This window comes from Pseudophryne corroboree, chromosome 4 (assembly GCF_028390025.1).
Source record: "Pseudophryne corroboree isolate aPseCor3 chromosome 4, aPseCor3.hap2, whole genome shotgun sequence".
NCBI classification, from domain to species: domain Eukaryota; kingdom Metazoa; phylum Chordata; class Amphibia; order Anura; family Myobatrachidae; genus Pseudophryne; species Pseudophryne corroboree.
Window position 1 is genome coordinate 933,372,076 of NC_086447.1, and position 13,266 is coordinate 933,385,341.

The window sequence follows — 13,266 nt, forward strand, 5'->3', positions numbered from 1 at the left end:
CCGACCCAAACTGCTTATCAGCGTCTCATTCCCCTGTCCCATCACTAGAGAACAAGAGACCTCTGGGTAGATTTACTTCACCTTCTAAAGAGGAGATTTGCAGGTGCCGCGGACAACAGCCAGTAAGAGCTTAGCTATCATTTTATAGACTGTATTAGATAAATAATATCTTCAATCTGATTGGTTGCTGTGGCCTAAACCTCCAGTGAAAGGTTCGCTAAACCTCTTAGGGCAGTGGTTCCCAAACGCTGTCCCCAAAGCACCCCAGCATTCCAGGTTTTAAGGATAATCATGATTGGACATGGTTCCTATGATGCAGAACCCTTGCTGAACCTTGTTAATAAAAGATAACGATAATCAAGGAACATAGTAAATAATTGTTGTGATGTTTCGCCTTGTACCGGTGCCTGATTGGGCGGCTTACCGTGCTGTTTTGCGCACATTGATTCCCGGTTGCTGGGCAGCTTTTACGTTTACACATGTTTATATTTCCTCTTTATGTCGCCCGTCTCTAGGGTTACAATGAATTCACTTTTAGTTTTGGCCAGACCGTACTATCACATTGGCGGGAGGCTGGGCAGATATACTTTTACATTGCGCTGTAATGGGAGTACTCTGTACAGTACATGTAGGTTTTAATTGTAAATCAATAGACATTTGTCACCTCTAACGAGCGGTGCCAGATCCCAGCATGGCTGACTCTCTCCCTCCTCCTCCTCGCAGGATAAAGGAATCCTCCGGCTGGCAACAGGTCTTCTCCAGCCCCTACCTAGACTGGACCATCGAAAGGGTGGCGCTCAACGCCAAGGTCGTGGGGGGCCCTCATGGCGACAAAGACAAGATGGTGGCTGTTGCCTCTGAGAGCAGCATCATTCTGTGGAGCATCCAGGACGGCAGCCGGGAGAGTGAAATAGGTGGGACTCTCATGTCGTTAATTACTCATCTCAGAAGGTTATTAGTCTGTACCCCCCCCCCCCCCCCCCCACACACACACATTACATGACTTGTCTGTTACTTACAAACATCTGTGTTACTGCACAGTGAGGGTGGGATGTACTAAAGGAAAAACGCGGTAAAACCCCCGAAAACGGGGATTTTACCGCATTTTCAAATGTACTAAGACCCCACCGCCGGTTTTTCGCCGTCCAGGATACCCTATAGAAGCCTATGGGCTTCTTATCGCCGACCGCCGCAGACGCCGACCCCCCCCCCCATAATACCTTCCTCCAGGCAGCCCTGGTACCGGAAGGTAATCTCCTCCTCCTCCCCCTAGCAACGCAGCCGGAGGTCAGGGGGGAGGAGGAGGCGGCGGGGGCAGCCTGCTGCTGCTTCCCGGAGTCCAGGCACTGTGGGGACCCCTGGGAGGTGACTGAGACCCCCCGCAGACCACCTCACAGGTATCGCGGGGGGCCTCCGTCACCGCATTGCGATATTGATCGCATATGTTAGTACATATGCAATCAACGGCGAGGGGCGGCGATGTACCTTAATACATCCCGCCCTGAATATTTAAGGTTTTCTGTTACTGAAACCGGTCACATGTAGAATAATCAGAATGACACATTTTGGGGAAAAAACAAATGACACCAGTAACATAGATAGGGGGCGTTTCTGCCAAATCATCACAAGAAAGTCACTTTTCCACTTGACCATCTCAGATTTCCATGAAATGTGGTAGGATGGCGGACGACATAAAGTTACTTTCCTATGTAACACGCCCTCGGTGATACAGCGTTCATGCCACAGGGCTGCAGACATGATAGAAAGTGTAAGTGACGCTATCAAGGTCAGCTTCATAAAATCACAACTTTGCTGCTAATTGTGGCAGAACTTCCACGTTGGTCGCGTTTTGAAGCTAAGGGACCATGGTTTTAATAAAAAAATAGTTATAGATTGAAATATTGACTTCTACAATTCAAGGTCACATGTTGTGACCTTTGACCCTGAATATCTAAAAAAGTACTTTTAATTTTTTTTCATGTTCTACAGTTAAATACAATCTCTCTGGTCTAAGTTTCATGTTGGGATGCCTTTGAGAGAAGGAGTAAAAAAAACCCTGAAATGATACATATCACAAGTAATAATTCCTGAGTGTATTTCCGAGACTTCTGTACCGTAGAATGACGTGTAATGCTGTATACAAGTCTGAGGAAACCTTACAAGTCAGTGACTCCTCTTCTTCTTGAACCTTCCAAGACAACACGTTCTCACTATGGGGGTCATTCAAACCTGATCACTCGCATAGTCTCCGCCTATAGGGGAGTGTATTTTAGCTATGCAAGTGTGCGGACGCATGTGTAGCCGAGCTGTACAAACAGATCTTGTGCAGTCTCTGAGTAGCCCAGGACTTACTCAGCCGCTGCGATCACATCAGCCTATCCGGTCCCGGAATTGACGTCAGACACCCGCCCTGCAAACGCTTGGGAACGCCTGTGTTATCCAGACACTCCCTAAAAACGGTCAGTTGACACCCACAAACGCCTTCCTCCTGTCAATCTCCTTGCGATCGCCTGTGCGAATGGCTCTGTCGCACAAACCCATAGCTGAGCAGCGATCCGCTTTGTAACCATGTGACGCGCCTGCGCATTGCGATGCATGCGCAGTTTGGACCTGATCGCCCGCTGTGCAAAAACGCAGCCTAGCGATCGGGTCTGAATGACCCCTTATGGCCAATCATCGGACCGCTACTAGATGAACCTACACCCTAGCTGCTGTGGACACCCAGACACAGAGAAAGCATTGGTGCGGAAGAGGAGGCACTGACTTGTATACAGCGTTATACCTCATTCTACGATACAGACGTCTCGGAAAATACAATCAGGAATTATTACTTGTGATATGTATCCTCCTGCTCCCAAAGGCATCCCAAAATGACACTTAGACCAGAGAGAGATTGTATGTAACTGTGTATCATACTTCACTTTTTTTTTAAGCTATTCAGGGTCAAAGGTCACATCATGTGACCTTGAATTGTAGAAGTCCATATTTAATAATAAAAAAAAAATTTTTATTAAAACCATGGTCCCTTAGCTTCAAAACAAGACAGGGGCATGTGGGCAGCACCAGTGACTGAGTGGTAGACATGTGAGGGTACTGTGGTGCCAGGGAGCGGGGGCATGTGGGCAGCACCAGTGACTGAGTGGTGGGTATGTGAGGGTCCTGTGGTGCCAGGGAGCGGGGGCATGTGGGCAGCACCAGTGACTGAGTGGTAGGTATGTGAGGGTCCTGTGGTGCCAGGGAGCGGGGGCATGTGGGTAGAACCAGTGACTGAGTGGTGGGTATGTGAGGGTCCTGTGGTGCCAGGGAGCGGGGGCATGTGGGCAGCACCAGTGAGTGAGTGGTAGGTATGTGAGGGTCCTGCGGTGCCAGGGAGCGGGGGTATGTGGGCAGCACCAGTGACTGAGTGGTGGGTATGCGAGGGTCCTGCGGTGCCAGGGAGCGGGGGCATGTGGGCAGCACCAGTGACTGAGTGGTAGGTATGTGAGGGTACTGTGGTGGCAGGGAGCGGGGGCATGTGGGCAGAACCAGTGACTGAGTAGTAGGTATGTGAGGGTACTGTGGTGCCAGGGAGTGGGGGCATGTGGGCAGCACCAGTGACTGAGTGGTAGGTATGTGAGGGTCCTGTGGTGCCAGGGAGCGGGGGCATGTGGGCAGCACCAGTGACTGAGTGGTAGGTATGTGAGGGTCCTGTGGTGCCAGGGAGCGGGGGCATGTGGGCAGCACCAGTGACTGAGTGGTAGACATGTGAGGGTACTGTGGTGCCAGGGAGCGGGGGCATGTGGGCAGCACCAGTGACTGAGTGGTGGGTATGTGAGGGTCCTGTGGTGCCAGGGAGCGGGGGCATGTGGGTAGAACCAGTGACTGAGTGGTGGGTATGTGAGGGTCCTGTGGTGCCAGGGAGCGGGGGCATGTGGGCAGCACCAGTGAGTGAGTGGTAGGTATGTGAGGGTCCTGCGGTGCCAGGGAGCGGGGGTATGTGGGCAGCACCAGTGACTGAGTGGTGGGTATGTGAGGGTCCTGTGGTGCCAGGGAGCGGGGGCATGTGGGCACCACCAGTGACTGAGTGGTAGGTATGTGAGGGTCCTGTGGTGCCAGGGAGCGGGGGCATGTGGGCAGCACCAGTGACTGAGTGGTGGGTATGTGAGGGTCCTGTGGTGCCAGGGAGCGGGGGCATGTGGGTAGAACCAGTGACTGAGTGGTGGGTATGTGAGGGTCCTGTGGTGCCAGGGAGCGGGGGCATGTGGGCAGCACCAGTGACTGAGTGGTAGGTATGTGAGGGTACTGTGGTGGCAGGGAGCGGGGGCATGTGGGCAGAACCAGTGACTGAGTAGTAGGTATGTGAGGGTACTGTGGTGCCAGGGAGCGGGGGCATGTGGGCAGCACCAGTGACTGAGTGGTAGGTATGTGAGGGTCCTGTGGTGCCAGGGAGCGGGGGCATGTGGGCAGCACCAGTGACTGAGTGGTAGGTATGTGAGGGTCCTGTGGTGCCAGGGAGCGGGGGCATGTGGGCAGCACCAGTGACTGAGTGGTAGGTATGTGAGGGTACTGTGGTGCCAGGGAGCGGGGGCATGTGGGCAGCACCAGTGACTGGTGGGTATGTGAGGGTCCTGCGGTGCCAGGGAGCGGGGGCATGTGGGCAGCACCAGTGGGCTGAGTAGTAGGTATGTGAGGGTACTGTGGTGCCAGGGAGCGGGGGCATGTGGGCAGCACCAGTGACTGAGTGGTAGGTATGTGAGGGTCCTGTGGTGCCAGGGAGCGGGGGCATGTGGGCAGCACCAGTGACTGAGTGGTAGGTATGTGAGGGTCCTGTGGTGCTAGGGAGCGGGGGCATGTGGGCACCACCAGTGACTGAGTGGTAGGTATGTGAGGGTCCTGTGGTGCCAGGGAGCGGGGGCATGTGGGCAGCACCAGTGACTGAGTGGTGGGTATGTGAGGGTCCTGTGGTGCCAGGGAGCGGGGGCATGTGGGTAGAACCAGTGACTGAGTGGTAGATATGTGAGGGTACTGTGGTGCCAGGGAGCGGGGGCATGTGGGCAGCACCAGTGACTGAGTGGTGGGTATGTGAGGGTCCTGTGGTGCCAGGGAGCGGGGGCATGTGGGCAGCACCAGTGACTAAGTGGTAGGTATGTGAGGGTCCTGTGGTGCCAGGGAGCGGGGGCATGTGGGTAGAACCAGTGACTGAGTGGTGGGTATGTGAGGGTCCTGTGGTGCCAGGGAGCGGGGGCATGTGGGCAGCACCAGTGAGTGAGTGGTAGGTATGTGAGGGTCCTGTGGTGCCAGGGAGCGGGGGCATGTGGGCAGCACCAGTGACTGAGTGGTGGGTATGTGAGGGTCCTGCGGTGCCAGGGAGCGGGGGCATGTGGGCAGCACCAGTGACTGAGTGGTAGGTATGTGAGGGTACTGTGGTGGCAGGGAGCGGGGGCATGTGGGTAGAACCAGTGACTGAGTAGTAGGTATCTGAGGGTACTGTGGTGCCAGGGAGCGGGGGCATGTGGGCAGCACCAGTGACTGAGTGGTAGGTATGTGAGGGTCCTGTGGTGCCAGGGAGCGGGGGCATGTGGGCAGCATCAGTGACTGGTGGGTATGTGAGGGTCCTGTGGTGCCAGGGAGCGGGGGCATGTGGGCAGCACCAGTGACTGAGCGGTAGGTATGTGAGGGTCCTGTGGTGCCAGGGAGCGGGGGCATGTGGGCAGCACCAGTGACTGAGTGGTAGGTATGTGAGGGTCCTGTGGTGCCAGGGAGCGGGGGCATGTGGGCAGCACCAGTGACCGAGTGGTGGGTATGTGAGGGTCCTGTGGTGCCAGGGAGCGGGGGCATGTGGGCAGCACCAGTGACTAAGTGGTAGGTATGTGAGGGTCCTGTGGTGCCAGGGAGCGGGGGCATGTGGGCAGCACCAGTGACTGAGTGGTAGGTATGTGAGGGTCCTGTGGTGCCAGGGAGCGGGGGCATGTGGGCAGCACCAGTGACTGAGTGGTAGGTATGTGAGGGTCCTGTGGTGCCAGGGAGCGGGGGCATGTGGGCAGCATCAGTGACTGGTGGGTATGTGAGGGTCCTGTGGTGCCAGGGAGCGGGGGCATGTGGGCAGCACCAGTGACTGAGCGGTAGGTATGTGAGGGTCCTGTGGTGCCAGGGAGCGGGGGCATGTGGGCAGCACCAGTGACTGAGTGGTAGGTATGTGAGGGTCCTGTGGTGCCAGGGAGCGGGGGCATGTGGGTAGAACCAGTGACTGAGTAGTAGGTATGTGAGGGTCCTGTGGTGCCAGGGAGCGGGGGCATGTGGGCAGCACCAGTGACTGAGTGGTAGGTATGTGAGGGTCCTGTGGTGCCAGGGAGCGGGGGCATGTGGGCAGCACCAGTGACTGAGTGGTGGGTATGTGAGGGTCCTGTGGTGCCAGGGAGCGGGGGCATGTGGGTAGAACCAGTGACTGAGTGGTGGGTATGTGAGGGTCCTGTGGTGCCAGGGAGCGGGGGCATGTGGGCAGCACCAGTGACTGAGTGGTAGGTATGTGAGGGTACTGTGGTGGCAGGGAGCGGGGGCATGTGGGCAGAACCAGTAAGTGAGTGGTAGGTATGTGAGGGTCCTGTGGTGCCAGGGAGCGGGAGCATGTGGGCAGCACCAGTGACTGAGTGGTAGGTATGTGAGGGTCCTGTGGTGCCAGGGGGCATGTGGGCAGCACCAGTGACTGAGCGGTAGGTATGTGAGGGTCCTGTGGTGCCAGGGAGCGGGGGCATGTGGGCAGCACCAGTGACTGAGTGGTAGGTATGTGAGGGCCCTGTGGTGCCAGGGAGCGGGGGCATGTGGGCAGCACCAGTGACTGAGTGGTAGGTATGTGAGGGTCCTGTGGTGCCAGGGGGCATGTGGGCAGCACCAGTGACTGGGTGGTAGGTATGTGAGGGTACTGTGGTGCCAGGGAGCGGGGGCATGTGGGCAGCACCAGTGACTGGTGGGTATGTGAGGGTCCTGCGGTGCCAGGGAGAGGGGGCATGTGGGCAGCACCAGTGACTGAGTGGTAGGTATGTGAGGGTATTGTGGTGCCAGGGAGCGGGGGCATGTGGGTAGAACCAGTGACTGAGTAGTAGGTATGTGAGGGTACTGTGGTGCCAGGGAGCGGGGGCATGTGGGCAGCACCAGTGACTGAGTGGTAGGTATGTGAGGGTCCTGTGGTGCCAGGGAGCGGGGGCATGTGGGCAGCACCAGTGACTGAGTGGTAGGTATGTGAGGGTCCTGTGGTGCTAGGGAGCGGGGGCATGTGGGCACCACCAGTGACTGAGTGGTAGGTATGTGAGGGTCCTGTGGTGCCAGGGAGCGGGGGCATGTGGGCAGCACCAGTGACTGAGTGGTGGGTATGTGAGGGTCCTGTGGTGCCAGGGAGCGGGGGCATGTGGGTAGAACCAGTGACTGAGTGGTAGATATGTGAGGGTCCTGTGGTGCCAGGGAGCGGGGGCATGTGGGCAGCACCAGTGACTGAGTGGTAGGTATGTGAGGGTCCTGTGGTGCCAGGGAGCGGGGGCATGTGGGCAGCACCAGTGACTGAGTGGTAGGTATGTGAGGGTCCTGTGGTGCCAGGGAGCGGGGGCATGTGGGCAGCACCAGTGACTGAGTGGTAGGTATGTGAGGGTCCTGTGGTGCCAGGGAGCGGGGGCATGTGGGCAGCACCAGTGACTGAGTGGTAGGTATGTGAGGGTCCTGTGGTGCCAGGGAGCGGGGGCATGTGGGCAGCACCAGTGACTGAGTGGTAGGTATGTGAGGGTCCTGTGGTGCCAGGGAGCGGGGGCATGTGGGCAGCACCAGTGACTGAGTGGTAGGTATGTGAGGGTCCTGTGGTGCCAGGGAGCGGGGGCATGTGGGCAGCACCAGTGACTGAGTGGTAGGTATGTGAGGGTACTGTGGTGCCAGGGAGCGGGGGCATGTGGGCAGCACCAGTGACTGGTGGGTATGTGAGGGTCCTGCGGTGCCAGGGAGCGGGGGCATGTGGGCAGCACCAGTGACTGAGTAGTAGGTATGTGAGGGTACTGTGGTGCCAGGGAGCGGGGGCATGTGGGCAGCACCAGTGACTGAGTGGTAGGTATGTGAGGGTCCTGTGGTGCCAGGGAGCGGGGGCATGTGGGCACCACCAGTGACTGAGTGGTAGGTATGTGAGGGTCCTGTGGTGCCAGGGAGCGGGGGCACGTGGGCAGCACCAGTGACTGAGTGGTGGGTATGTGAGGGTCCTGTGGTGCCAGGGAGCGGGGGCATGTGGGTAGAACCAGTGACTGAGTGGTGGGTATGTGAGGGTCCTGTGGTGCCAGGGAGCGGGGGCATGTGGGCAGCACCAGTGACTGAGTGGTAGGTATGTGAGGGCCCTGTGGTGCCAGGGAGCGGGGGCATGTGGGCAGCACCAGTGACTGAGTGGTAGGTATGTGAGGGTCCTGTGGTGCCAGGGAGCGGGGGCACGTGGGCAGCACCAGTGACTGAGTGGTGGGTATGTGAGAGTCCTGTGGTGCCAGGGAGCGGGGGCATGTGGGTAGAACCAGTGACTGAGTGGTGGGTATGTGAGGGTCCTGTGGTGCCAGGGAGCGGGGGCATGTGGGCAGCACCAGTGACTGAGTGGTAGGTATGTGAGGGCCCTGTGGTGCCAGGGAGCGGGGGCATGTGGGCAGCACCAGTGACTGAGTGGTAGGTATGTGAGGGTCCTGTGGTGCCAGGGAGCGGGGCATGTGGGCAGCACCAGTGACTGAGTGGTAGGTATGTGAGGGTACTGTGGTGCCAGGGAGCGGGGGCATGTGGGCAGCACCAGTGACTGGTGGGTATGTGAGGGTCCTGCGGTGCCAGGGAGCGGGGGAATGTGGGCAGCACCAGTGACTGAGTGGTAGGTATGTGAGGGTATTGTGGTGCCAGGGAGCGGGGGCATGTGGGTAGAACCAGTGACTGAGTAGTAGGTATGTGAGGGTACTGTGGTGCCAGGGAGCGGGGGCATGTGGACAGCACCAGTGACTGAGTGGTAGGTATGTGAGGGTCCTGTGGTGCCAGGGAGCGGGGGCATGTGGGCAGCACCAGTGACTGAGTGGTAGGTATGTGAGGGTCCTGTGGTGCTAGGGAGCGGGGGCATGTGGGCACCACCAGTGACTGAGTGGTAGGTATGTGAGGGTCCTGTGGTGCCAGGGAGCGGGGGCATGTGGGCAGCACCAGTGACTGAGTGGTGGGTATGTGAGGGTCCTGTGGTGCCAGGGAGCGGGGGCATGTGGGTAGAACCAGTGACTGAGTGGTAGGTATGTGAGGGTACTGTGGTGGCAGGGAGCGGGGGCATGTGGGTAGAACCAGTGACTGAGTGGTGGGTATGTGAGGGTCCTGTGGTGCCAGGGAGTGGGGGCATGTGGGCAGCACCAGTGACTGAGTGGTAGGTATGTGAGGGTACTGTGGTGGCAGGGAGCGGGGGCATGTGGGCAGCACCAGTGACTGAGTGGTAGGTATGTGAGGGTCCTGTGGTGCCAGGGAGCGGGGGCATGTGGGTAGAACCAGTGACTGAGTGGTGGGTATGTGAGGGTCCTGTGGTGCCAGGGAGCGGGGGCATGTGGGCAGCACCAGTGACTGAGTGGTAGGTATGTGAGGGTACTGTGGTGGCAGGGAGCGGGGGCATGTGGGCAGCACCAGTGACTGAGTGGTAGGTATGTGAGGGTACTGTGGTGCCAGGGAGCGGGGGCATGTGGGTAGAACCAGTGACTGAGTGGTAGATATGTGAGGGTACTGTGGTGCCAGGGAGCGGGGGCATGTGGGCAGCACCAGTGACTGAGTGGTGGGTATGTGAGGGTCCTGTGGTGCCAGGGAGCGGGGGCATGTGGGCAGCACCAGTGACTAAGTGGTAGGTATGTGAGGGTCCTGTGGTGCCAGGGAGCGGGGGCATGTGGGTAGAACCAGTGACTGAGTGGTGGGTATGTGAGGGTCCTGTGGTGCCAGGGAGCGGGGGCATGTGGGCAGCACCAGTGAGTGAGTGGTAGGTATGTGAGGGTCCTGTGGTGCCAGGGAGCGGGGGCATGTGGGCAGCACCAGTGACTGAGTGGTGGGTATGTGAGGGTCCTGCGGTGCCAGGGAGCGGGGGCATGTGGGCAGCACCAGTGACTGAGTGGTAGGTATGTGAGGGTACTGTGGTGGCAGGGAGCGGGGGCATGTGGGTAGAACCAGTGACTGAGTAGTAGGTATGTGAGGGTCCTGTGGTGCCAGGGAGCGGGGGCATGTGGGCAGCACCAGTGACTGGTGGGTATGTGAGGGTCCTGTGGTGCCAGGGAGCGGGGGCATGTGGGCAGCACCAGTGACTGAGTGGTAGGTATGTGAGGGTCCTGTGGTGCCAGGGAGCGGGGGCATGTGGGCAGCACCAGTGACTGAGTGGTAGGTATGTGAGGGTCCTGTGGTGCCAGGGAGCGGGGGCATGTGGGCAGCACCAGTGACTGAGTGGTAGGTATGTGAGGGTCCTGTGGTGCCAGGGAGCGGGGGCATGTGGACAGCACCAGTGACTGAGTGGTAGGTATGTGAGGGTCCTGTGGTGCCAGGGAGCGGGGGCATGTGGGCAGCACCAGTGACTGAGTGGTAGGTATGTGAGGGTCCTGTGGTGCCAGGGAGCGGGGGCATGTGGGCAGCACCAGTGACTGAGTGGTAGGTATGTGAGGGTACTGTGGTGCCAGGGAGCGGGGGCATGTGGGCAGCACCAGTGACTGGTGGGTATGTGAGGGTCCTGCGGTGCCAGGGAGCGGGGGCATGTGGGCAGCACCAGTGACTGAGTGGTAGGTATGTGAGGGTACTGTGGTGCCAGGGAGCGGGGGCATGTGGGTAGAACCAGTGACTGAGTAGTAGGTATGTGAGGGTACTGTGGTGCCAGGGAGCGGGGGCATGTGGGCAGCACCAGTGACTGAGTGGTAGGTATGTGAGGGTCCTGTGGTGCCAGGGAGCGGGGGCATGTGGGCACCACCAGTGACTGAGTGGTAGGTATGTAAGGGTCCTGTGGTGCCAGGGAGCGGGGGCATGTTGGCAGCACCAGTGACTGAGTGGTGGGTATGTGAGGGTCCTGTGGTGCCAGGGAGCGGGGGCATGTGGGTAGAACCAGTGACTGAGTGGTGGGTATGTGAGGGTCCTGTGGTGCCAGGGAGCGGGGGCATGTGGGCAGCACCAGTGACTGAGTGGTAGGTATGTGAGGGTACTGTGGTGGCAGGGAGCGGGGGCATGTGGGCAGAACCAGTAAGTGAGTGGTAGGTATGTGAGGGTCCTGTGGTGCCAGGGAGCGAGGGCATGTGGGCAGCACCAGTGACTGAGTGGTGGGTATGTGAGGGTCCTGTGGTGCCAGGGAGCGGGGGCATGTGGGTAGAACCAGTGACTGAGTGGTAGGTATGTGAGGGTCCTGCGGTGCCAGGTAGCAGGGGCATGTGGGCAGCACCAGTGACTGAGAGGTAGGTATGTGAGGGTCCTGTGGTGCCAGGGAGCGGGAGCATGTGGGCAGCACCAGTGACTGAGTGGTAGGTATGTGAGGGTCCTGTGGTGCCAGGGGGCATGTGGGCAGCACCAGTGACTGAGCGGTAGGTATGTGAGGGTCCTGTGGTGCCAGGGAGCGGGGGCATGTGGGCAGCACCAGTGACTGAGTGGTAGGTATGTGAGGGTCCTGTGGTGCCAGGGAGCGGGGGCATGTGGGCAGCACCAGTGACTGAGTGGTAGGTATGTGAGGGTACTGTGGTGCCAGGGAGCGGGGGCATGTGGGCAGAACCAGTAAGTGAGTGGTAGGTATGTGAGAGTCCTGTGGTGCCAGGGAGCGGGGGCATGTGGGCAGCACCAGTGACTGAGTGGTAGGTATGTGAGGGTCCTGTGGTGCCAGGGAGCGGGGGCATGTGGGCAGCACCAGTGACTGAGTGGTGGGTATGTGAGGGTACTGTGGTGCCAGGGAGCGGGGGCATTTGGGCAGAACCAGTAAGTGAGTGGTAGGTATGTGAGAGTCCTGTGGTGCCAGGGAGCGGGGGCATGTGGGCAGCACCAGTGACTGAGTGGTAGGTATGTGAGGGTCCTGTGGTGGCAGGGAGCGGGGGCATGTGGGCAGCACCAGTGACTGAGTGGTAGGTATATGAGGGTCCTGTGGTGCCAGGGAGCGGGGGCATGTGGGCAGCACCAGTGACTGAGTGGTAGGTATGTGAGGGTCCTGTGGTGCCAGGGAGCGGGGGCATGTGGGTAGAACCAGTGACTGAGTGGTGGGTATGTGAGGGTCCTGTGGTGCCAGGGAGCGGGGGCATGTGGGCAGCACCAGTGAGTGAGTGGTAGGTATGTGAGGGTCCTGTGGTGCCAGGGAGCGGGGGCATGTGGGCAGCACCAGTGACTGAGTGGTGGGTATGTGAGGGTCCTGCGGTGCCAGGGAGCGGGGGCATGTGGGCAGCACCAGTGACTGAGTGGTAGGTATGTGAGGGTACTGTGGTGGCAGGGAGCGGGGGCATGTGGGTAGAACCAGTGACTGAGTAGTAGGTATGTGAGGGTACTGTGGTGCCAGGGAGCGGGGGCATGTGGGCAGCACCAGTGACTGAGTGGTAGGTATGTGAGGGTCCTGTGGTGCCAGGGAGCGGGGGCATGTGGGCAGCACCAGTGACTGGTGGGTATGTGAGGGTCCTGTGGTGCCAGGGAGCGGGGGCATGTGGGCAGCACCAGTGACTGAGTGGTAGGTATGTGAGGGTCCTGTGGTGCCAGGGAGCGGGGGCATGTGGGCAGCACCAGTGACTGAGTGGTAGGTATGTGAGGGTCCTGTGGTGCCAGGGAGCGGGGGCATGTGGGCAGCACCAGTGACTGAGTGGTAGGTATGTGAGGGTCCTGTGGTGCCAGGGAGCGGGGGCATGTGGGCAGCACCAGTGACTGAGTGGTAGGTATGTGAGGGTCCTGTGGTGCCAGGGAGCGGGGGCATGTGGGCAGCACCAGTGACTGAGTGGTAGGTATGTGAGGGTCCTGTGGTGCCAGGGAGCGGGGGCATGTGGGCAGCACCAGTGACTGAGTGGTAGGTATGTGAGGGTCCTGTGGTGCCAGGGAGCGGGGGCATGTGGGCAGCACCAGTGACTGAGTGGTAGGTATGTGAGGGTCCTGTGGTGCCAGGGAGCGGGGGCATGTGGGCAGCACCAGTGACTGGTGGGTATGTGAGGGTCCTGCGGTGCCAGGGAGCGGGGGCATGTGGGCAGCACCAGTGACTGAGTGGTAGGTATGTGAGGGTACTGTGGTGCCAGGGAGCGGGGGCATGTGGGTAGAACCAGTGACTGAGTAGTAGGTATGTGAGGGTAC

General features: G+C 59.4%; 1 protein-coding gene across 1 annotated transcript in view; it reads left to right on the forward strand.

Moving 5' to 3' along the window:
- KCTD3 (potassium channel tetramerization domain containing 3) overlaps nucleotides 1–13,266 on the forward strand; it is a 134,578-nt gene that overhangs the window by 88,421 nt on the left and 32,891 nt on the right. Inside the window, exon 9 of the mRNA XM_063919098.1 lies at nucleotides 724–914. Coding sequence (XP_063775168.1) covers nucleotides 724–914 — 191 coding nt within the window. The remainder of the gene's footprint in view (nucleotides 1–723; nucleotides 915–13,266) is intronic.